At 43.7% G+C, this 21,981-nt stretch overlaps 1 protein-coding gene across 1 annotated transcript in view; it reads left to right on the top strand.

The window, feature by feature from the left end:
• LOC140721733 (NACHT, LRR and PYD domains-containing protein 3-like) overlaps positions 1-21,981 on the top strand; it is a 943,069-nt gene that overhangs the window by 48,322 nt on the left and 872,766 nt on the right. Inside the window, exons 5-6 of the mRNA XM_073036528.1 lie at positions 20,472-20,564; positions 21,718-21,884. Of these exons, the coding sequence (XP_072892629.1) occupies positions 20,504-20,564; positions 21,718-21,884 (228 nt within the window). The 5' untranslated portion in view covers positions 20,472-20,503. The remainder of the gene's footprint in view (positions 1-20,471; positions 20,565-21,717; positions 21,885-21,981) is intronic.

Raw genomic sequence — 21,981 nt, 5'->3', positions numbered from 1 at the left:
GTACCTGACGTCATACACGCGCGGCCCGGCTAGTGCTGAGACGGGTTAACGGCTCAAATACTAATCACATCAGCCCACACCCATCGGCACTTTGATCTCCTGGTCAAAGCGGAACAAACAAAGTAAATGACCCGCTTTGTGATTTATTTCCATTTGCCTCCGAGGGAAGCTGGGGGTGTTTGTGAAGCGTCTCCTGTGGCCGGAGTCTGATGTATCGCTGAGAGGTAAAAGGCGACTGCTCATTCATCAACTTGATGCCGGCCCCCCCGGGGAGGGATCCTGACAGAAGATGGAGGGAGAGGGGGATTTTATTATCAGGAGAACGATGGTGTGAGAGGGAACGGACAGGATTGATGTCCTGCTGGGGACAGGAGGGGCTCATCTGTGGAAATGTCTGAACCCATGGTGTTGGCGAGCAGAGGGATTCACCACATTGGGGGGCAAACACGGCCAGACTGTTGACCAGCAAGTGGGGCCAATGGTCTGGGGAAAGTAGGGGGCAGGAGTGGTGTTGGCGGGGTAAAGATGCGCCGGCTCAGCGTCTTGTTGAATGACAGGACAGTTTGGAGGGGCCGGGTGGCCTGCTCCTTTTCCTGTTTGTGTGTTTAAATAGAAGGAATAACCCTACCTTGGTGGGCCTTCAGGATGTCCCACTGTGTGTTGTAGGGACTGGTGCTTGGAGCCCAGTTTTTCACAAACTGTCAACGAGTGGGCTGAGGTGGCAAATTCAGCAATTCCAAGTGTGCTATCGACACAATATATATATATATATATTTATATCGTTAATGACATAAAACCGATATTTCCATATTGTTACTGACACAGGATTGTATAATTTATGTTCCGTGTGTTATCTGAATGTACTTGCCTGTGATGCTGCCACAAGTCAGTGTTTCTCTGTACCTGTACCTTCCCGTACTTGTGCACTTGGCAATAAATTCAACAGGACCTGAGAAATCTCAGTGAGATTTGATTAGTGATGATCATCTTGGTACATTGGTAGGTCAAATGTAAATGTAAGACCCTTAGCAGTGTCGGTGAGCACAGGGATATCGGAATTCATTGCTCACTGAAAGTGACTACACAGATTGACAGGGTTGTTATGAAGGCAAATAGTATGCTTAACTTCATTATTCGAGGCATTGAGTTCAAATGTCGGGAAGTTGTGTCGCAGCTATTTAAAACTCTAGTTAGACCACATCTGGAGTGTTTCATGCAGTTCTGGTCGCCCCCATTCTCGGAAGGATGTCGGGGCTTTGGACAGGGCGCAGAAGAGGTTTACCAGGAAATTGCCTGGATTAGAGGGCATGAACTGTAACAAGAGGTTGAACAACTCGGGCTGTTTTCTCTGGAGCCCTGCAGGCTGGGGAGAGACTGGATAGACGTTTATAAGATTATGAGAGACATAGGTAGAGTAGATAGAAAATGTCTTTTTACAATGGTAGGAATGTCTAATACCAGAGGCCATGCATTTAAGGTGAGAGGGGGAGTTTTAAAGGAGATGTGAGGGGCCGTGTTTATTACACAGAGAGTGCCGGGTCGCTGGAACGTGCTGCCTGGGGTAGTGGTAGATCAGACACATTGGGGACTTTCCAGAGACATTTCAATAGGCCATGAATGTGAGGAAAATAGAAGAATATGGATATTTTGTAGGCAGAAGGGATTAGATTGGCTAACATTCTGATAACAAATTTAATTGGTTGAGCACAACATTGTGGGCCAAAGGGCCTGTCCCTGTGCAGTACTGTCCTATGTTCTGTGTGTGTTGTCGAGAGGTTTCGGGGAGACGGAGGCAAAAGGAGTGAGTGGGGAACAACAGGTCAGCTGGAGCCCAATGTGGGGAATGTGAGATCACCCAGTTCTGTTGGAGAAACGGAAACACTGAGTGTGTTTAAATGGTGAGTGTCTGAGGTGCAGTGGGTAGGGAGGGAGGTCAAAAGTACATTGTATTGATGGTAAGACTCATTGGTATAAGACTGAAAATTACTTTAACAATTATTTGGGCTTTGTTGCGATTGTACCTGGAATATGGTGTAAAATCCCGCTCCCCATACTAACACGGGTTATACAGACCAAAGAACAAACTGCCGGAGGAACTCAGTGGGTCGGGCAGCATCTGTGGAGGGAACTGGACCGTCAACATTTCGGGCCGAGACCCTCCCTCTGGACTGAGAGTGGACGGGAAATAGTCAGAGAAAAGAGGTGAGGGGTGGGAATGGGGCAAGAGCAGGGGAGAGACAGGTGGATCCAGGTGAGGGGGGAGGTGGGAAGGTGGAAATAGTGACAGAGGTCGGTAGATGTTTGGAGACCGAGGGGATCGGGGAAATGAAGATTGGGATGAAACATGGAGCAGCCGTCATCTTGTTGATGGTTAGAGGGGCTGAATGGCCTCCTGCTGTTTCTCACTTGATGTTTCAGTGTTCCTGTCCAGTGAACCCAGGGGAGTAAATAGATATTAGTGTTTATAAACATAGAAGTGGTTTATATGAAACCTGCACAATTCCTTTTTGGGTCTGAATTGTCTGTTGGACAGTAATAGGAATCGAACCCCTATCTCAGTGACACAAGATGTGCAGGGATGGGACAGGGAAGATGCAGAGAGAACAATTAAAAACGTAGCTTGTGTAACTTTGAAATGTGGAAAATGTGGCGGGTGGATCAGGCAGTGTGTGAGGAGCGAGGATCAGAGTCACTGGTTTAAATGAGAGACCCTGCAACCTTCACATGACCCTGTTTCCCGCTCCCTTTTACTGCAGATCGGCAGCATCTGCAGGTTTGTTTCGGAGGCCCTGCCCCCGCTCTATGATGCACGATCACACTGCGCGTGCTCAGTCTCGGGATGGGCAGTGATTTCTCGTGGATGGATGCGGCGGATCGAGCGTGGGGTTGGGATCCGGAGAGTGACCTCGCCTCCTGGGGCGGGGAGCCGGGGGAACGATCATAATCTGTGGGGCGAGACCAACGAGATCCCGTAGGTGAGAATTGAGCGGACCCAAGCGACATTGGGCAGTGATTCCCGTTGTTTCCCTGAACAGCCGACTTCCACTGCTTCCTGGACACAACCTGTCGTGGTCGGTCCGGGTTATGGGACCTTCACACCGAACCGCCTGTGATGAGTCGCCGCTCATCCCCCGGTGTTCTGGTCCCAGGAGCGGGATGAGGTGGTGACGCCGAGACTGAACCCATCCATTAAGATGTACCTGGGGAACTTTACCTCTATCACCAAACTTCGGATCGGAAAGTATCGGATCCAAACTTCACCTGGATTGATGCCTGGGTTCGGTCATTGTTTCCATGTATCTGGGCTCCTAGAAAAAAATATTCTATACTTCACTTAACTCTCCCTGGAGAAGATCCAACCCGGCAACGCAGGCTGTCTAATAATTTCCACATCATTAATATGGGAAATCTGTTCATTATTGTCCTGTATAGAGGTTCACTGAAAATCTTGTCTTGCGTACCAACCACACACATCAATTCATTAAACAGTACGCTGAGGTGATACAAGGTAAAACAATAACAGTCTTACAAAGCATTATGGTTCCAGAGAAAGTGCCATGCAGAAAGTGTCTGGTCACTTCAAGTAACACAGTGTGGTCAGTTGTCCATCTTATCACACTGGGGTCATCCAGTTTGCTCCGAACAGCAGAATGGAAACCATCCTTGAGCCTGATGCTACATGGTTTCAGGGTTTTGTAGCTCCTCCCCGATGGGGTATGTGTGAGAAGTGAGAATGTCCCAGGTTGTGGGGATCTTTGAGTACACGGCCTGTTTTACTGAGGCAGTGGGAAGTGTAGATAGGGGAGGGGAGGTTGGTTTCTATGATGTGCTCAGCTCTATCCACAGCTCTCAGCAGTTCCTTGCAGTCATGGGCAGAGCAGTAGCCAGATGAAGGTGTCAAGTATCTGGATGGGATACTCTCTGTGGTGCGTTGATAACAATTGGTTAGGGCAGAAGGGTACATGCCCAATTTCCTGTTGTTCTATCTTGGTCGTTTTAGAATCTTTTATACAGCAGTACAGTAGTATCTACTATTAATTAATGCTCTGTGTATTGCTGGAGAACCATCAGTGATCGTCCTTGATCCCTTATCCCATCTGGATCCATCTGCTCATCCCCTGCCAACCTCGTTCAATCTCTGTCCAGTCTGTATTCCACCACCTCAATGATATATATCAACCATCTTGTTCAACCTCTGTCCAGTCTGTATCCCACCACCTCAATGATATATATCAACCATCTTGTTCAATCTCTTCCAGTCTGTATCCCACCACCTCAGTGATATATATCAACCATCTTGTTCAACCTTTGTCCAGTCTGTATCCCACCACCTCACTGATATATACCAACCATCTTGTTCAACCTTTGTCCAGTCTGTATCCCACCACCTCAATGATATATATCAACCATCTTGTTCAATCTCTGTCCAGTCTGTATACCACCACCTCAGTGATATATATCAACCATCTTGTTCAACCTTTGTCCAGTCTGTATCCCACCACCTCAATGATATATATCAACCATCTTGTTCAACCTTTGTCCAGTCTGTATCCCACCACCTCAATGATATATATCAACCATCTTGACCAACCTCTGTCCAGTCTGTATCCCACCACCTCAATGATATATATCAACCATCTTGTTCAACCTCTGTCCAGCCTGTATCCCACCACCATCAGTGACATATATCAATCATCTTGTTCAACCTCGGTCCGGCCTGTATCCCACCACCTCAATGATATATATCAACCATCTTGTCCAACCTCTGTCCAGTCTGTATTCCACCACCTCAATGATATATATCAACCATCTTGTTCAATCTCTGTCCAGTCTGTATCCCACCACCTCAATGATATATATCAACCATCTTGTTCAACCTTTGTCCAGTCTGTATCCCACCACCTCAATGATATATATCAACCATCTCATTCAACCTTTGTCCAGTCTGTATTCCACCACCTCAATGATATATATCAACCATCTCGTTCAACCTTTGTCCAGTCTGTATCCCACCACCTCAATGATATATATCAACCATCTTGTTCAACCTCTGTCCAGTCTGTATCCCACCACCTCAATGATGTATATCAACCATCTTGTTCAACCTCTGTCCAGTTTGTATCCCACCACCTCAATGATATATATCAACCATCTTGTTCAACCTCTGTCCAGTCTGTATCCCAACACCTCGATGATATATATCAACCATCTCGTTCAACCTTTGTCCAGACTGTATCCCACCACCTCAATGATATATATCAACCATCTTGTTCAATCTCTGTCCAGTCTGTATCCCACAACCTCAGTGATATATATCAACCATCTTGTTCAGCCTCTGTCCAGTCTGTATCCCACCACCTCAATGATATATATCAACCATCTTGTTCAACCTCTGTGCAGTCTGTATCCCACCACCTCAATGATATATATCAACCATCTTGTTCAACCTCTGTCCAGTCTGTATCCCCCACCTCAATGATATATATCAACCATCTTGTTCAATCTATACCCATTCTATATCCCACCACCTCAATGATATATAGGAATGGAGGGTTATGGGCTGAGGGCAGGTCGGTGGGACTAGGTGAGAGAAAGCGTTCGGCACGGACTAGAAGGGCCATGATGGCCTGTTTCTGTGCTGTAATTGTTGTATGGTTATATCAGCAATCTCTCTTCTACCGTTGTCATCATTGTGAAGTATTTTTGACTCACTAAGTTATTTCTGAAATCGGTGTTTATTACCTGGAAGTACCAGAGGATTTTTTGAATACAGCATGAGGTAAGGTAATGGCAGCCATTAAATTTTAATTTCGAGGTTGCTAAATGGCCGCTGTGTTAATCTTTGTCAGATGGAGACGCTCAGCGTTTAAATTTGAGTCTGTTATTTCCTTTTTTGATCATGTTTGGAGAGCCACTTTCTCTGTTGCCGGGAACAGCCCACAGGATCTGCACCTCATTGAGAGTTAGTGGCCTTGGGAGCAGATGTAACAGCTTGATAGTGGGGGGAGAGGGATGTTGTGAACATTGACTGTATCGCCTGTATTAACCCTGTGTTGGAATGAAAAGAAAGCTAATGAATGTGGGCATTACATTTGTGCAAGGCGGGCTCTGTCGTGGGCAAAGTACTGGAGAGTTTAACATCGGTAGCTGAGCGAAGGGCGCTGAGTAGGCTACGGTCAATTATGGAAAACTCTGAACATCCTCTACATAGCACCATCCAGAGACAGAGAAGCAGTTTCAGCGACAGGTTACTATCGATGCAATGCTCCTCAGACAGGATGAAGAGGTCAATACTCCCCAATGCCATTAGGCTTTACAATTCAACCGCCAGGACTTAAGAACTTTTTAAAAGCTATTATTAATGCTTTTTGAGATAGTGATTTAGATGCATATCATATTTTTTACTGAGTTAAGTATTGTATGTAATTAGTTTTGCTACAACAAGTGTATGGGACATTGGAAAAAAAGTTGAATTTCCCCATGGGGATGAATAAAGTATCTATCTATCTATCTATAAACATATTGCAATCAGTCAATATTTGTGCATCATTGAAAGTAAAAAAGAGAAAATGCTGGGACCGTTCAGCAGATCGGGCAGCATCCTGGACAGTTCTGATACCGGGTCTTCCACAGTTTCTATTTCCACACATCCAGTCTGATGTACCGAGTTTCCAGCACTTTACTTTTACTTTATATTAAAAACATTTTATTCCTGTTAGCCTCCGTGTCCTTCTCTGGTGCAGCGGTCACTGACACCCGCTGCCCCATCCCAGTCTGCACTCGCAGTCCATGCTGGTAACAGATGTCCCAGACTCTGGGACCCTGTAATAAGCACAATGTTAACAGTAAGATTAGACAATAACTAACATGAAGATAGTATTGTTGCTTCCTGAAAGGATGCGCAAGCTGAGCTGTCTGATCCAACAGACCAGATCCTCCCTTGTTTACAGCTTAATTTGCCCCGTGCTCATCCTCCCCGAGTCACGCAGCCTCTGATAACGCTTAGTTCCCCACCCTCCCTCTACCCTGCCAATCGCCCCACATCCTTCCCACCATTCAGCCCACGCCCACACATGTAGACTGATCCCCTTCACCCACATCCACCTTCCCAGCAAGGGGACCCACAACTAACTGATCCCACAATCCCAGCTCAGGCACAAAACTGAAACGGGGTTGACAAGAATGGAAGAGCCCAAAGCTTCTGGCTGTTGGCAGAGCTCGATCCTGACCATTTCCCACTGCATCCGGCCCTCGATTTACACAAACTCGAGATCAGCCCCTTCCTCGCTGCCACCCAAACAGGACGGTGGCAGCTGGGGTCAGCACCGCGCATGGGTTTTGCAGGAGGTTTGCCGTGGCATCATCCGTGGCCGGAGGTCACAAGGTCAGAGTGTTTGGCTGTCCGGTTCTTTCACTGTGACACCCCGAACTCCACATCAACTCCATCCAAACCACCCAGGGCGAACTTTAATGACCAACAAACATAATTCCTCTCAGTGATCAGCGATCTGAATGATTCACTCACTTTTAGAGGAAGAGGTACCTGTGGTCGACATTGTCAAAGTGTTTAGTTACCCAGGAGGCAACGATCTACATCAGTCACGTCCTTTCATTGTGGGCGGGGAATGTGTTTTACTTGACTCCATTCCACTCTTACGACCTGCCAAAATGCAGCCAGTGTTTCCGGATATATTACCCATTTATGTGAGAATTTGGCCTTTTCTATTTTTCTGAGCTTCTCAAAAAGGTGTACACTTCAATTAAGCCAGAATTCTCAGTCTATCTGATATTTCCACACAATTAAAATGCGGATCTGGTTTATTGTCACGGGAGACCCTCCACCAGCCAGGGGATCCTGTGTCCCACTGTGGGTTTGATTTCAGTCCTGCTCCCTCCCGGCCCTGATGATGTAACTATCACTTTGCGCATGCTCACTCTTCCCGGATGGCCGGCGGTTTCCTTTTCATTCGGTGTTGGGATAGCCTGCCGGCTCGGGATTGGGAGAGGACCCTCGCCCCCGGGGCAGTGAGCCGGGAGAAGCATCACCAGCGCAGGTTGAATTAAATGCAGCACGAGGCAGGGTAGAAGGAGCCATTACAACTTTCATTTCATTGTTACAGAATGCTGCCGCATTACTCTAGGTATTGATTAAACTCACAGTTTACGATGAAGAGCTTTGTTGTTTGCCTTTTTGTTTATTTTTGGTGAGCCACTTATTCAGTGACCGCTGACGAAGGAGTGTTGCATGTTTCTTTTGGCTCTCTGATCACTGCCCCTCAGTGAAAGAGACAGCTGACCTTCGGAGCAGATGTAACAGATTGACAGTGAGGTGGGGAAGGATGTTGTGAACACTCACTGTCTGGACTGTATTGGAATGAAGAGAAAACTAATGAATATGGGCATTGCATTTATGCAAAATCTGTTCAGGGCGTCACAAGCATCTTGAAATCGGTGAGCGTTTGTGCATTATTTAAAATAAAAAAGAGAAATTACTAGAAATTCTGGGAGATCTACTGCCTCCCAGATATCCACATCTGCATGAGGTGCACCAAGCTGCAACTCCTCAGAGAATGCGTTAAGGAACTGGAGCTGCAGCTCGATGTCATTTGCCTCAAACGGGACGCTGAGGAAGTTTAAAGTAAAAATTATCAGAGTACCTTTAAAACCACCATCCCCTCAAAACTATTCAGTAAACTCCAAGACCTGACCTCAATACCTCCCTGTGCAATTGGATCCTGGATTTCCTCACTTGTAGACCCCACTCGGTTCAGATTGGCAAAAACATCTCCTCCACAATCTCCATCACAATCCACAGGAACACCACAGGGATGTGTACTTAGCCCCCTGTTCTACTCGCTTTACACCTGTGACTGTGTGGCTAAGTACAGCTCCACCACCATGTATAAGTTTGCTGATTATATCTCTGTTGTAGACTCTATCAAAAGGGGTGGTGATCAGGATACTGCACTGACTGACCCACCCCAGACCAGATCACCCTGGAAAGTCCTCCCCGGAAACATTTGGGGTTTTGTAACCCAACTCAAGAAAAAGGCCACGCTTCCCACTCCATCAACAACATGGCAAAGTCAGGCACAGAGCAGGGGGCTTTCCCTCACACAACCCTGGATTCAGTGATGAAACCTGTTAATTTTCCTTCTTTGTTCCCATGAAATCATTTTAAAAAAGTCCATTGAACAGCTTATGAAAACAAGCTCTCACCCATGTGACGTCACTCTGTGCCCCCACACTGGGATCTGATGTCAGTTTGCAGCCTCACATGCCTAATGTCACGTGTGGGATCCCCACACCGGGATCTGACATCACGTGAGCAGTTCCTTGTGTTACACTGGCGCTGAGTAACAATTACCTGAACAGTCCCACCCCACCCCACAGTCAACAGAGGAGTTACACTCTTCCCATTGGTGCGAAGAGTTTTCAGTTACTGGTTACACCCAATAGGACCAGTCAGACGACATTACCCGCGCTGACCACATACAACGCTCCTGCTGCGAACTCCACATCAAAGCGGAACAAATCTCAAAGTAAATGTCCAGCATTTTGATTTTTTCCATTTCCCTCTGAGGGAAGTTGGGGGCGCTTCTGAAGTATCTCCTGTGGCCTGTGTCTAATGTATCGCTAAGCGGTAGGAGGAGACTGCTCGGCCCATCGGTTGATGCTGACTCCCCGGGGAGGGTGGGATCCTGACAGAAGGAGGAAGAAGAGGGAATTAGCTGAGAGGATAAATATGGTGTGAGGGGTTGGAGAGGATGGAGTCTGAGAGGTTGTTTGCCCCGGTGGGGGATCAAGGAGCAGGATGGGGGAAGGAGCCCATTAACAGTGGAGAAGGGACATGAGGGGCTCGTCTATGGAAACGACTGAGCCCACGGTGGTGGCAAGCAGAGAAATTCACCACTTTGGGGGCAAACTCTGGCAGACTGTATTTTCATATTGTTAGTGACACTATTGTACAATTGCTGTTCCGTGTGTTATCTGAATGTACTTGCCTGTGATGCTGCCACAAGTCAGTGTTTCTCTGTCCCTGTACCTTCCCGTACTTGTGCACTTGGCAATAAATTCAACAGGACCTGAGAAATCTCAGTGAGATTTGATTAGTGATGATCATCTTGGCAGCTCGGTAGGTCGAATGTGAAAAACATAAAACATAAAAATCTAAAGCACATTATAGGGGCCCTTCGGCCCACAATGTTGTGCCAACCATGTAACCTACTCTAGAAATTGTCTAGGATTTCCTCGGAGCATAGCCCTTTATTTTTATAAGCTCCATGTACCAATCTAAGAGTCTCTTAAAAGACCCCATTGTATCCACCTCTATCACCGTCGGTGCCAGTGCATTCCACACACCCACCACACTCTGTGTGAAAAACTTACCCCTGACATACCCCTTGTACCTACTTCCAAGCACCTTAATACTATGCTCCCTCTTGTTAGCCATTTCAACCCTGGGAAAAAGCCTCTGGCTATAGATGCAACAAATCCCTCTCATCTGATACACCTCCGTCAGGACACCTCTCGTCCTCCATCACTTCAAGGAGAAAAGGCCGAGTTCACTCACCCTATTCTCATCAGGCATGCTCCCCAATCCAGACAACATCCTTGTAAATCTCCTCTGCACTCTCTCTATAGCATTTATATCTTTTCCTGCAGTGAGGTGACCAGAACTGAACACAGTGCTCCCAAGTGGAGTCTAATTAAGGTCTTATATAGCTGTAACATTACCTCACGCTCTTGAAATCTATCCTATGGCTGATGAATGCCAACACACCATATCCTTTCTTAACAACACTGTGAACATGGGCATCAGCTTTGAGTGTTCTATCAACACAGAACCTAAGATCTCACTGATCCAACACATTGCCAAGAGTCTTCCCATTTAATATTATACTGTCTTCAAATTCGACCTACCAAAATGAATCACTTCACGCTTATCAGTATTGAACTGCATCTGCCACTTCTCTGCCCAGTTCTGCATCCTATGTTGTTGCACTGTGTCACTGGTAACCCTAGTTTGTAACGGGGGTCCAGAATAGACCCTATCAACTGTGCTGCTATTAAGAGAGAGAAGGAGGCATGCAATGCAGAGAGAGAGAGAGAGAAACTGCTCTAAAGATTGATGTTATTGTTTCTCTGCAAGTTGTTTATCTTTCCACGAGGACACTTGGTTGCTTGTTAAAGTTCCTGCAGCGAGAGGAGGGCGGAGCAGGTTGATGGACAGCTGGTGTCCAACGTGGGGGATAAAAACCAGGTCTGCTCATGCACAGACAGTCACACCCAGAGACACACGGTTTCGGACACTGAACAAGCTTTGGTGCACCCACATGAAGGTGGGGTTTTTGGAGGATCGATTCGGGGAAATCGATCAGTGGCTCACAGTGAAAAAGGTGCGACCGGTGGGGAATTATCTGTGTGTCCATCCTTGCCCGGGTGATAATTCCACCACTGAAGAACGGTCGTACGTGTTATGGTCACAGTCGGTGACTTCAACAGGATTTCGGAAGACAACAGGAAGATCGACGACATCAGCTCACCTCTCTCTCTCTCTCTCTCTCTCTCTCCCTCTCTCCAATGTTACTCAACCAACCACCTCGAACTGAACTGAATTCTCTTCATCATTGTAAGACTGTACCCATTTACCCCCTAGGTTTGCTAATAAACATTATTAATTATAGCAATACCATACTCCTGTGTGTTTTCCATTTCTGCTGGTTCTTTAACCCGGTCACATCTGACTACCCTGCAGATGATCTGCAACATTCCCAATGTTCGTGTCATCAGCAAACTTACTAACCCATTCCTTCAACTTCCTCATCAAGGTCATTTGTAAAAATCACAAACAGAAAGGGTCCCAGAACAGATCCCAACGGAATGCTATTAGTCACTATCATCCATGCAGAATACGAAACATCTACAACCGCCCTTTGCCTTCTGTGGGCATGTCAGTTCTGGATTCACAAAGCAAGGTCTCATTGGATCCCATCCCTCATTATTTTCTGAATGAGCTTTCCATAGGGAACCTTGGCTAACCTCTTAATGAAATCCATATACAGTACTTCCACTGCTCTACCTTCATCAATGTGTTTTGTTACATCCTCAAGGAATTCAATCAGGTTCATAAGGCATCACCTGCCCTCGGCAAAGCCATGCTGACTATCCCTAATCAGACCATGTCTCTCCAAATGCTCATAAACCGCCTCTCAGGATCTTCTCCAAAACTTGCCCACCACTGAAGTAATACTTGCTGATCTATAATTTCCTGGGTTATCTCTACCCCTTTCTTCAACAAGGGAACAGCGTTTGCAACCTTCCAATCCTCTGGTACTTCTCCCGTCCCCATTGATGATGCAAAGATCATCGCCAGAGGCTCAGCAATCTCCTCCCGCATTTCCCAGAGTAGCCTGGGGTACATCTCATCCAGTCCCGGTGACTTATCCGACTTTATGACTTTCAAAAGCTCCAGCACATCCTCTTTCTTAAAGTCTATGCACTCATGTGTTTCAGTCCGCTGTAAGTCATCCCCACAACTTCCAAGGTCCTTTTCACTTGTGAATAATGAAGCAAAGTATTCATTAAGTACATTAGAATATTTTAAATGATCGGCAGATTGAGAAACATCTGTTGAGAATGTAGCGGTGAATTCTAACCAAACCAAGTTGCCGTTACTGGCAACCCCACGGATTTGTTATATTTGCATGGTGTCCCCTCAGCTCCAGTGATGATTGTTACAAATGTCGGTGATATCTATTTGATCCTTTATTAGCAATTAGCAAACATATAATCTTGAAGTAATGAAACTGAAGTGTACACAAGTGTAAGTTCAGCATGTTTGAGAAAATGATATGACATCCGACAGTCCCCAGCTGTGTACCGCACAGAATAAAGCATAGATATGTACAGTTGGCCCTCCATATCCACGAATTCCGCATGCGCGAATTCAACCAACCATGAATCGTGAAAACCCGGAGCTGCTCTTTCAGCACTTGCTGTTCCGGCATGTACAGACATTTTTTTCTTGTCATTATTCCTTAAACAATGCAGTATAACAACTATTTTACATAGTATTATGGAGTAAGTGCATGGGTTATCATGGATCGGGATAAAAAAAATTGGAAATCCTCTTACTAAGTAAGTCAGAACAGGTACATCCGGTATTATTTAGCATCAGTTGGTTAAACGTTTGTCTTAGTATATAGTATATGTTTTACGTTTCCATGCATATAAAATGCTTAAGAACTATGTTTCAGCACCAGGCTTTCCTGAGTTGGATCCAGTGACAGACCACTCCCGAGTGCACTATCCACCGTGCCAGGTTGATGTGGAGGATCAAAAACCCAACAATTAAACCACTGTGTTGTTAGTAATAATTGTAGCTTTCATTGGGGCAGAGCCTTTCTCACTTTATCCTTTAAAATTGTTCTGATCGTTGACTGACGTAGCCTAAAGGTTCCAATGACCCCTTTCTGATCGCTTTATTACTTCCACCTTAGTTTCAATCGTTATCGTGATTATTTTCATGAACAGACACATTGTGGATTCAGAGCTGCACCAGGGCCTAAAGTCCATCGCACTGAGACAGGTTAAATAAAGTCCGGGGTTCTGATGGGTCCTAAAGACCACCACATTTTGACATGTTAAATAAGGGACTTGAGGCTTCCGGTGACATCATCGTCGAGAATGGCAACTTAAGTCACCAGCTCCACCGGAAACACGCGTATTAAGCCCCATTAACCGGTCAAATATAATATTTTCTGAAAAATATTTGAACTGAAAAGAGGGGCAAGAATGGGGAGAAGAAATGGAAATTAAAAAAAGTGACACTGCAGAGCCTGCGTCCGAGAGGAGTGCAGCGAGCGGCTCTCCGACCCGACCGCGTGCGAGTGAGACAGCTGCTGGGCCTCGTTCAGTCGAAGCGGTGAATGTCTTCGAAATCCTGAAAGAAATAATGGAGGTCCAGAAAGAAATAAAGCAGCAGCTCCGTGATATTAAGGCAGAGCTCGCCAGCGTTAATCAAAAAATAGCGGCGGCAGAGACTCGAATCAAGAAGGTGGAAGATCGCGTTCAAAACGTGGAACGGATACTGAGTAAGACAATAAAAATAACACATCACCAAGAAGGTAAACTGTTTGATCTGGAGGGAAGATCACGGCGGAAAAATATCAGAATCTACAACGTTCCCGAAGGAGCGGAGGGCTCGTCTATGACGGAGTTTGTCGGAAAGTTACTGCGGGACGCACTGGAGCTTCCCCCGGCTATGAAGCTGGAAGTCGAAAGAGCCCACCGCGCGTTAGTCCCTAAACCTACCCAGGATAGAAAGCCACGCTCAATTATAATTAAATTCCTTCGGTACAGCACCAAGGCGGAGATTCTACGAAGGGACTGGGGTAAGAAGAGAGTGTTTTTAGAGGATAAGTTAATATATTTCAACCAAGATTACCCCCCCCCACCCCCCGCGGTCCTCCAGAAACGCAAAGAATACTCTGAGTAAAGGGAGTATTAAAGCAAAATAAGATTAGATTTCAAACTCCGTACCCTGCTAAACTTCTTGTGTTTTATGACAACGGGACGCAGTTATACCAGACAGTGCAAGAGGCGACTACAGACATGAAGGCCAGAGGGTTGCCCATCAGCGTGACCAAAACGAAGGAAAACCTGGCTGAGGAATTATCCCGCTCCGCTTGGGAAATAGTGCGAGAAACGAGAAGGCAGGAGATGGGAGGAAGCCGAGAGAAACATATCAGGAAGAGACTGGGAGTTTCCCAAAGACAGTCCTCACCCCCTTCAGAAGAGCCAAAAGGTTTGGCTAATTTTAAAAATGTTGAGAAGCTAAACGGAAGCAAAAGTAGACGGTGATATACTTATCTGGAGAAATACTTATTATAATGTAGATTTTATATTACTTAGTTGTTATTCTTTATTCGCTCACTTTCTCCTTTTTCCCCACCAAAATGAGAATGATATCTATGTGTATGTGCGTTGTGTGTGTGTGTGTGTGTGTGTGTGTGTGTGTGTGTGTGTATAGAGAGAGAGAGAGATAGGAGGAGTACACAGGGAAATCTTTTCTGTGTAATGGATTTGTTCACTGACTTTTATGAATACTGCAATGGGGGCCCTCAACTCACAAATGGAGGGGTTAATCCCCCACAGCTAGACATTTCCTCTAGCTCAACACAGGGTCATTTACTAGAGACCTCAGCCTTGGAATCACACGTTCATTGCCATTTTTGTTATTATTTGAGTTTCTTGGTTCTTATTTGTTCAGGGTTTGATCGATTAAGTTTTATTCTAATTTCAATGATACATTGACAGATAAATACAGATGGCTAAAGACAAGGTAAAATTCATTTCTTTTAATGTAAATGGGCTATTAAATCCAATCAAATATAAGAAAATTTTATCCAAAATGAAAAAAGAACAAGCCCATGTAGTATATTTACAGGAAACTCATTTAAGTGATAATGAGCATAAAAAACTAAAGAGAATGGGCTTCACTAATCTGTTTTTCTCCTCATATAAATTAGGACATAGGAGAGGAGTTGCTATTCTTATCTCAAGTAAGCTAAATTTTGAAAAAAGTATTCGAAATGGGAGATAAAGAAGGCAGGTATATTCTGGTAAGGGGGAATATAGATGGCAATTCAGTTACTCTATTGAATATATACGCACCCCCGGGAAGTGATATTGGTTTCTTTCAGAAAACTACTGATATTATGGTAACGGAAACAGAAGGTCTCCTGATATGTTAGGGAGACTTAAATTTACAATTACAACCAAACTTAGACTCTTCCAATAGAAAAACCTATGAAACAAAAACTTTACATAAGAAAGTTAATACACTTTTTGAGGATGTTGGTTTAGTTGCTATATGGAGGGACCTTTTCCCTGACAGAAGGGATTACACTCATTATTCTGCTCCACATTCTGTATATACAGGTATAGACTATTTCATAACATTTAGAAAAGACAAAGACAAAATAAACAGCTGTGGAATTGGGACAATAGATGTAAGTGACCATGCACCTATATATTTATCTGTTGATTTTGACCTACAACCAAAGAATACTATTTGGAAGCTAAATTCTAGTCTACTCAATGATCTGTACTTTAAGGAACAAATTAAAAAAGAAATTGGTCTCTACTTAGAATTTAATGATAATGGAGAGATTTCACCTCCCATTTTATGGGATACTCTGAAGGCGGTCTTAAAAGGGAGAATTATAGCGATATCTTCATATAAGAAAAAAATAAGGAATAAAACATTACAGGAATTACAAAATAGGCTGAAGGAACTAGAGAAAAAGACAAATTCAATTTGGCACAAGGTACATTGGGGAAATTAAAAGAATTAGGAATGAAATAAATAATTTGGCTACGCAAGAAATCAGGAAAAAATTAATGTTTCTGAAACAGAGATATTATGAAAGTGGATCAAAATCTATGAAAATACTGGCGTGGAAACTGGAAAAAAAAGATAGCAGAAAATACAATTCATAGAATTAGGGACCCAAGAACGAAAATGATAAAAAAAATAAGCTAAGTGAAATTCAAGAAGCTTTTGAAGCGTTTTACAAAACGCTATATTCCAAAGTTCCAGGGGGAAGCATAACCCAAATTGACACCTTCTTGAATTCTCTAGAGTTACCTACTTTAAGCAAAGAACAAAATAGAAGGATGACTGCTGACATAACTGAAGTTGAATTAAAAGCTGCAATTAGTAGGTTTAAATTAAACAAGTCACCAGGATCAGATGGGTATACAGCAGAGTGGTACAAAGAATTTAAAAATGAGTTAATTCGTGTTTTACTCTCCACACTGAACTGAGCTCTAAAAAAGGCACAAATGCCACCCAGTTGGAAGGAAACGATAATCTCAGCTATACCGAAAGAAGGCAAGGATAAAATAGAATGCGGGTCATTTAGACCACTATCCGTTCTTAATGTAGATTATAGGTTATTTACCTCCATCATGGCCAAACGATTAGAGGAGTTTCTACCGATACTGATACGTAACGATCAGACAGGTTTTATACGACAACGCCAGACACAAGACAATATACGAAGGACACTTCACATTATGGATCATATACAAAAAAATAAAATTGAAGCAATAGTGATCAGCGTGGATGCTGAAAAAGCTTTTGATTCAGTTAATTGGAATTTGCTTTACAGAGTTTTACATAGATTTGATTTCCAAGACGCAATTATTAAAACTGTACAGACACTATATGACAATCCTACTGCTAGGATTAAAATCAATGGATATTTATCAAATAGTCTTACCCTAGAAAGGGGCACGAGACAGGGTTGTGCATGGTCACCACTACTCTTCGTGTTATATCTGGAACCATTAGCTCAATACAGCAGACAAAATGAAGATATCAGGGGAATTACTATTAAAGGGACAGAGCATAAATTGGCTTGTTATGTGGATGACATTTTGATCTATCTAGGGCATCCAACATACTCTTTACCTAAATTGATGCAATCCTTTGAACAATATGGTCAATTATCAGGATACAAGATACAACATAGATAAAACCCAATTACATTCATTTTACTATAGCCCACCAAGAGAAATTGAAAGTCGATACCCCTGGGCATGGCACACAGAGTCTTTCAAATATTTGGGCATCATTATGCCAAAGGATTTGGCAAAATTATCAGAATGTAATTATCAGCCTCTATATAAAAAAAAATTAAGGAAGATGTGGCAAGATGGAACCTGATTCATTTTTTCAGTCTCAGTTCAAGGATTGAGTCTATTAAAATGAATATACTGCCCAGACAGTTATATCTCTTTTAGACCCGACCAATAGAGATTAATCAAAATCAATTCAATGAATGGAACAAGATGCTATCAAGGTATATTTGGCAGGGTAAAAGGCCTAGAGTTCGTGTCAAAACTTTGCAATTAGCAAAGGAAAAGGGGGATGGGGCTTGCCTTCTCTTAGAGATTATTATTTTGCAGCACAGTTGAAAGCTGTGATATGTTGGTGCAACCCATCATATGACGCTCACTGGAAAAACATTGAGGAGCGGGTACTTCCCATCCCCATACAAGCAATTTTGGCTGATGATAACCTGCAAAGGTATAAATACTATTGATAACCCATGAGTGAAATGGAGTCTTAAAATATGGAAAACCACTATAAAAGAATATAATCTAGAGGGAGATACTGCAATTCTTAAATGGTGTGCATATGACTCTGATTTTACACCAAATGAGTTGGATGCTAGATTTAAGGACTGGATGGCTAAAGGAATAACAGTTCTTTGCAACATAATGAAAGAAGGAACACTGTTCAGTTTTGAAATGCTTAAAGAGAAACACTTATTAGAAAAACAAGATTTTTATCGGTATTTACAGATGCTACAATATGTTAATAAAATGCTTAAAAATGTAACCAAAGCAAATACATGCTTGATAGAGCTCTTTAGAAAAACATATTATTCAGATAATGGTAGTAGAATCATTTCAAGCACGTATAAGGGGTTGTCAAATCTTAAAGCACATTCGACTTCATAGATTAAAACAAAATGGAAGAAGGAGGGAGGGATAATTATATCTGAGGAAGAATGGACATCAATATGGAGGTATCAATGGTAGTGTACCAATTCACAGAAATGGAGGGAGTTCGGATGGAAAAACTTAATAAGATATTTTATTACACCTTCTCAGAAATCCCATTATGATAGTAACCTCCCTGTTTGCTGGAGAAATTGTGGAAATCAAAATGCAAATCATTATCATATTTTTTGGGACTGCCCTGTTATCAAAAACTATTGGAAGGGGATACACAATGCCCTACAAGACATCTTTAAATGTGAAATACCCTTGTAGAGTAAGACCATATAATTTGGATATATAACCATATAACAATCACAGCACGGAAACAGGCCATTCCGGCCCTCCTAGTCCGTGCCGAACTCTTAATCTCACCTAGTCCCACCTACCCGCACTCAGCCCATAACCCTCCACTCCTTTCCTGTCCATATACCTATCCAATTTTACCTTAAATGACACAACTGAACTGGCCTCTACTACTTCTACAGGAAGCTCATTCCACACAGCTATCACTCTCTGAGTAAAGAAATACCCCCTCGTGTTTCCCTTAAACTTTTGCCCCCTAACTCTCAAATCATGTCCTCTCGTTTGAATCTCCCCTACTCTCAATGGAAACAGCCTATTCACGTCAACTCTATCTATCCCTCTCAACATTTTAAATACCTCGATCAAATCCCCCCTCAACCTTCTACGCTCCAATGAATAGAGACCTAACTTGTTCAACCTTTCTCTGTAACTTAAGTGCTGAAACCCAGGTAACATCCTAGTAAATCGTCTCTGCACTCTCTCTAATTTATTGATATCTTTCCTATATATATACCTCAAGAATGGTTGAAAAAAAAATATTTAATGAATATCCTGTTGGTAGCTGGTAAAAAGACTCTTACTAGGAAATGGTTATCACAGGAGAGCCCAACTTTAAATGCATGGATGGAAATTACAATGGACATTTACAAAATGGAGAAGATAACAGCATCTGTTAATCATAAGCTGGAACAATTTGATTCATACTGGGAAAAATGGTTTAACTACATAATGCCTCGTAGGCCTGATTTTATTCTCACAAATCAATGAATATGTTGTAAAAAAAAACATCACTCCCTACTTGTACATAGTTCTTTCCTTTTGCTTGTTTTTTTCTTTCCACTCTTTTCTATAAGTGTATACCCCAGATAAATACTTTGTGGAGATTTGTGATATATATGATTATATGATATATATGTACAATGCCTGAAATACATCTTATGGAAATGTTTCTTTGATGAACTTCAATATAAAAATAAATTAGGGACTTGAGCATCAGTGATTTTTCGTATCCGCGGGGGGTCCCGGAACCAATCCCCCGTGCATAAGGAGGGCCGACTGTAACTGATTCCCTTTCCGTTTACCACACCCTCACTGATGCGACTTGTTACCATAAAAAGCATCATAAATACACAACGCAGAATACAATGCAGATAGAGAACAGATACATGGCTCCTACACACAGGCTCTGCTCTGATACAGGGTCTTCCACCTGAAATATTCACATACTCTGTGTCTTGTTGAATAATTCCAGCATTTTGTTTTACTTATGTCAAAGTTTCTTTTCCCAACTGGCTGTTCTGGATGTATGGCGGGTCTGCATTGTGCTTAACAAGGTGCCATGTAACTATCTGATAATAGCCACGTGATATATTCAAAGAAATACTGGTCCAGTGTACAATCCATGGAGAGCGGAAATGGACATTGTGTGACTGTGGGTGGACGGGTGCGGGTGGATCCGGCCACGTCAAGTGTTCAGTGGACAGGCCAAAGATGTTTGGAAGTGTTTGCCTCCGTTTAAAAACAAAACAGTGTTTTGCTTTACACCCCAATTAATGTTTGATGATCCTGTTATTTTATTTTTGTCACAGAGCAGCAAAAACTGATCACGCCTGTCCTCAAAATGGATCAAAGTACGAGCAGTGGAGGAGTTCCAGAGGTGTCAACATCGGGAAAGGACACGGGTATGTTGGCGAAGTATTTCATTCAGAGATACTCTGCTGATTCTGCATCTGGGCTTAATTCAACATCAGTAATTAATAAAATATTGGTGAAAACTGACCAGAGTGATGAGAGAGAGAGAGAGTTAACATCTCTGGGGGAAGCACAGTCACCCGTGGAAGGAGTACATTTACCGTCTGCTCCTGCTCCTCTGACAGATTGTGATGCACATTAAAATAGCGAGTTACTCCAGAAGACAAGACATTCTGCAGATGCTGAAAGTTTTGGGCAACAAAAATACTTACAACAGATTGGCAGAACTCAGCAGGTCGGGCAGCATCCATGGAGAGGAATAAACATTTGACGTTTTGGATCAGGACCACAAGGATAGAAAGTAGTGTGACAATATTTAGAATTTCTGTCCCCTCATTTCCAGTCCGTTGTAGGGCCTTGTCATGAAACGGTGATTGTTTATTCTCCTCCATAGACGCTGCCTGACCTACTGAGTACCTGCAGCATTTTGTGAGAAATCCCAGAGATTTGCTGAGTAAGAGGTTGACCAGGAAGGCAGACAGTAACCCAGAGCAAAGCGGTGGTGATGGGCAGTACCAGGAGAGTGATGGTGATGGGTTACTATATTTTCAGAAATTGGCAGAGTCCTTTCCAAACGGTTGTGGCCAAAGCGGAGTTCATAAGGTTGAAACTTGATCTCTGTTTCCATCTTCATCCTCTGGGCTCCCCTCCCCCTTCCTTTCTCCCTAGGCCTCCTGTCCCATGATCCTCTCCCTTCTCCAGCATTGCATCCCTTTTGCCAATCAACTTTCCAGCTCTTAGCCCCATCCCTCCCCCTCCTGTCTTCTCCTATCATTTCAGATCACCCCTCCTCCTTCCACTTTCAAATCTCTCACTATCTCTTCTTTCAGTTAGTCCTGACGAAGGGTCTCGGCCCGAAACGTCAACTGCACTTCTTCCTATAGATGCTGCCTGGCCTGTTGCGTTCACCAGCATTTTGTGTGTGTTGCTTGAATGTCCAGCATCTGCAGATTTCCTCATGTTTGCATATATATTTCGGACTGTGTTTGGTGACCTGGCGCACCACCTTTAGGTTCCAGAGAGACAGTTGCTGCCCAATATGGGGTCGGCAATTTCTTTAATTTTCCCCATTTTCCTCTGCAGGTCTGAGCTCAGTGATCACCGAGCTCCTGGCAAGCTGGGACGATTCCCAGCTGCTGCAGTTGACGGATATCTACCGGGACAGGCTGGAGCAGGCGATGGAAGGAGGGGTGCATGGAGTGAGCCTGGCGTTAATGGCCAAGAATCAGTTCAGTGTAATGGAACATCGGGTGAGTGGGAGGGAGAATGGGTTTGAATTTTCACACATCACAGGACTGATTGGTGTCGGGACTCTCACTCATCGGATATTAAATTAGATAAAAGAAC

The sequence above is a fragment of the Hemitrygon akajei genome, unplaced genomic scaffold, assembly GCF_048418815.1.
Source record: "Hemitrygon akajei unplaced genomic scaffold, sHemAka1.3 Scf000060, whole genome shotgun sequence".
Taxonomy (NCBI): domain Eukaryota; kingdom Metazoa; phylum Chordata; class Chondrichthyes; order Myliobatiformes; family Dasyatidae; genus Hemitrygon; species Hemitrygon akajei.
The sequence above is the reverse complement of the archived record's forward strand: the minus strand, read 5'-3'. Positions and strand labels throughout refer to the sequence as shown.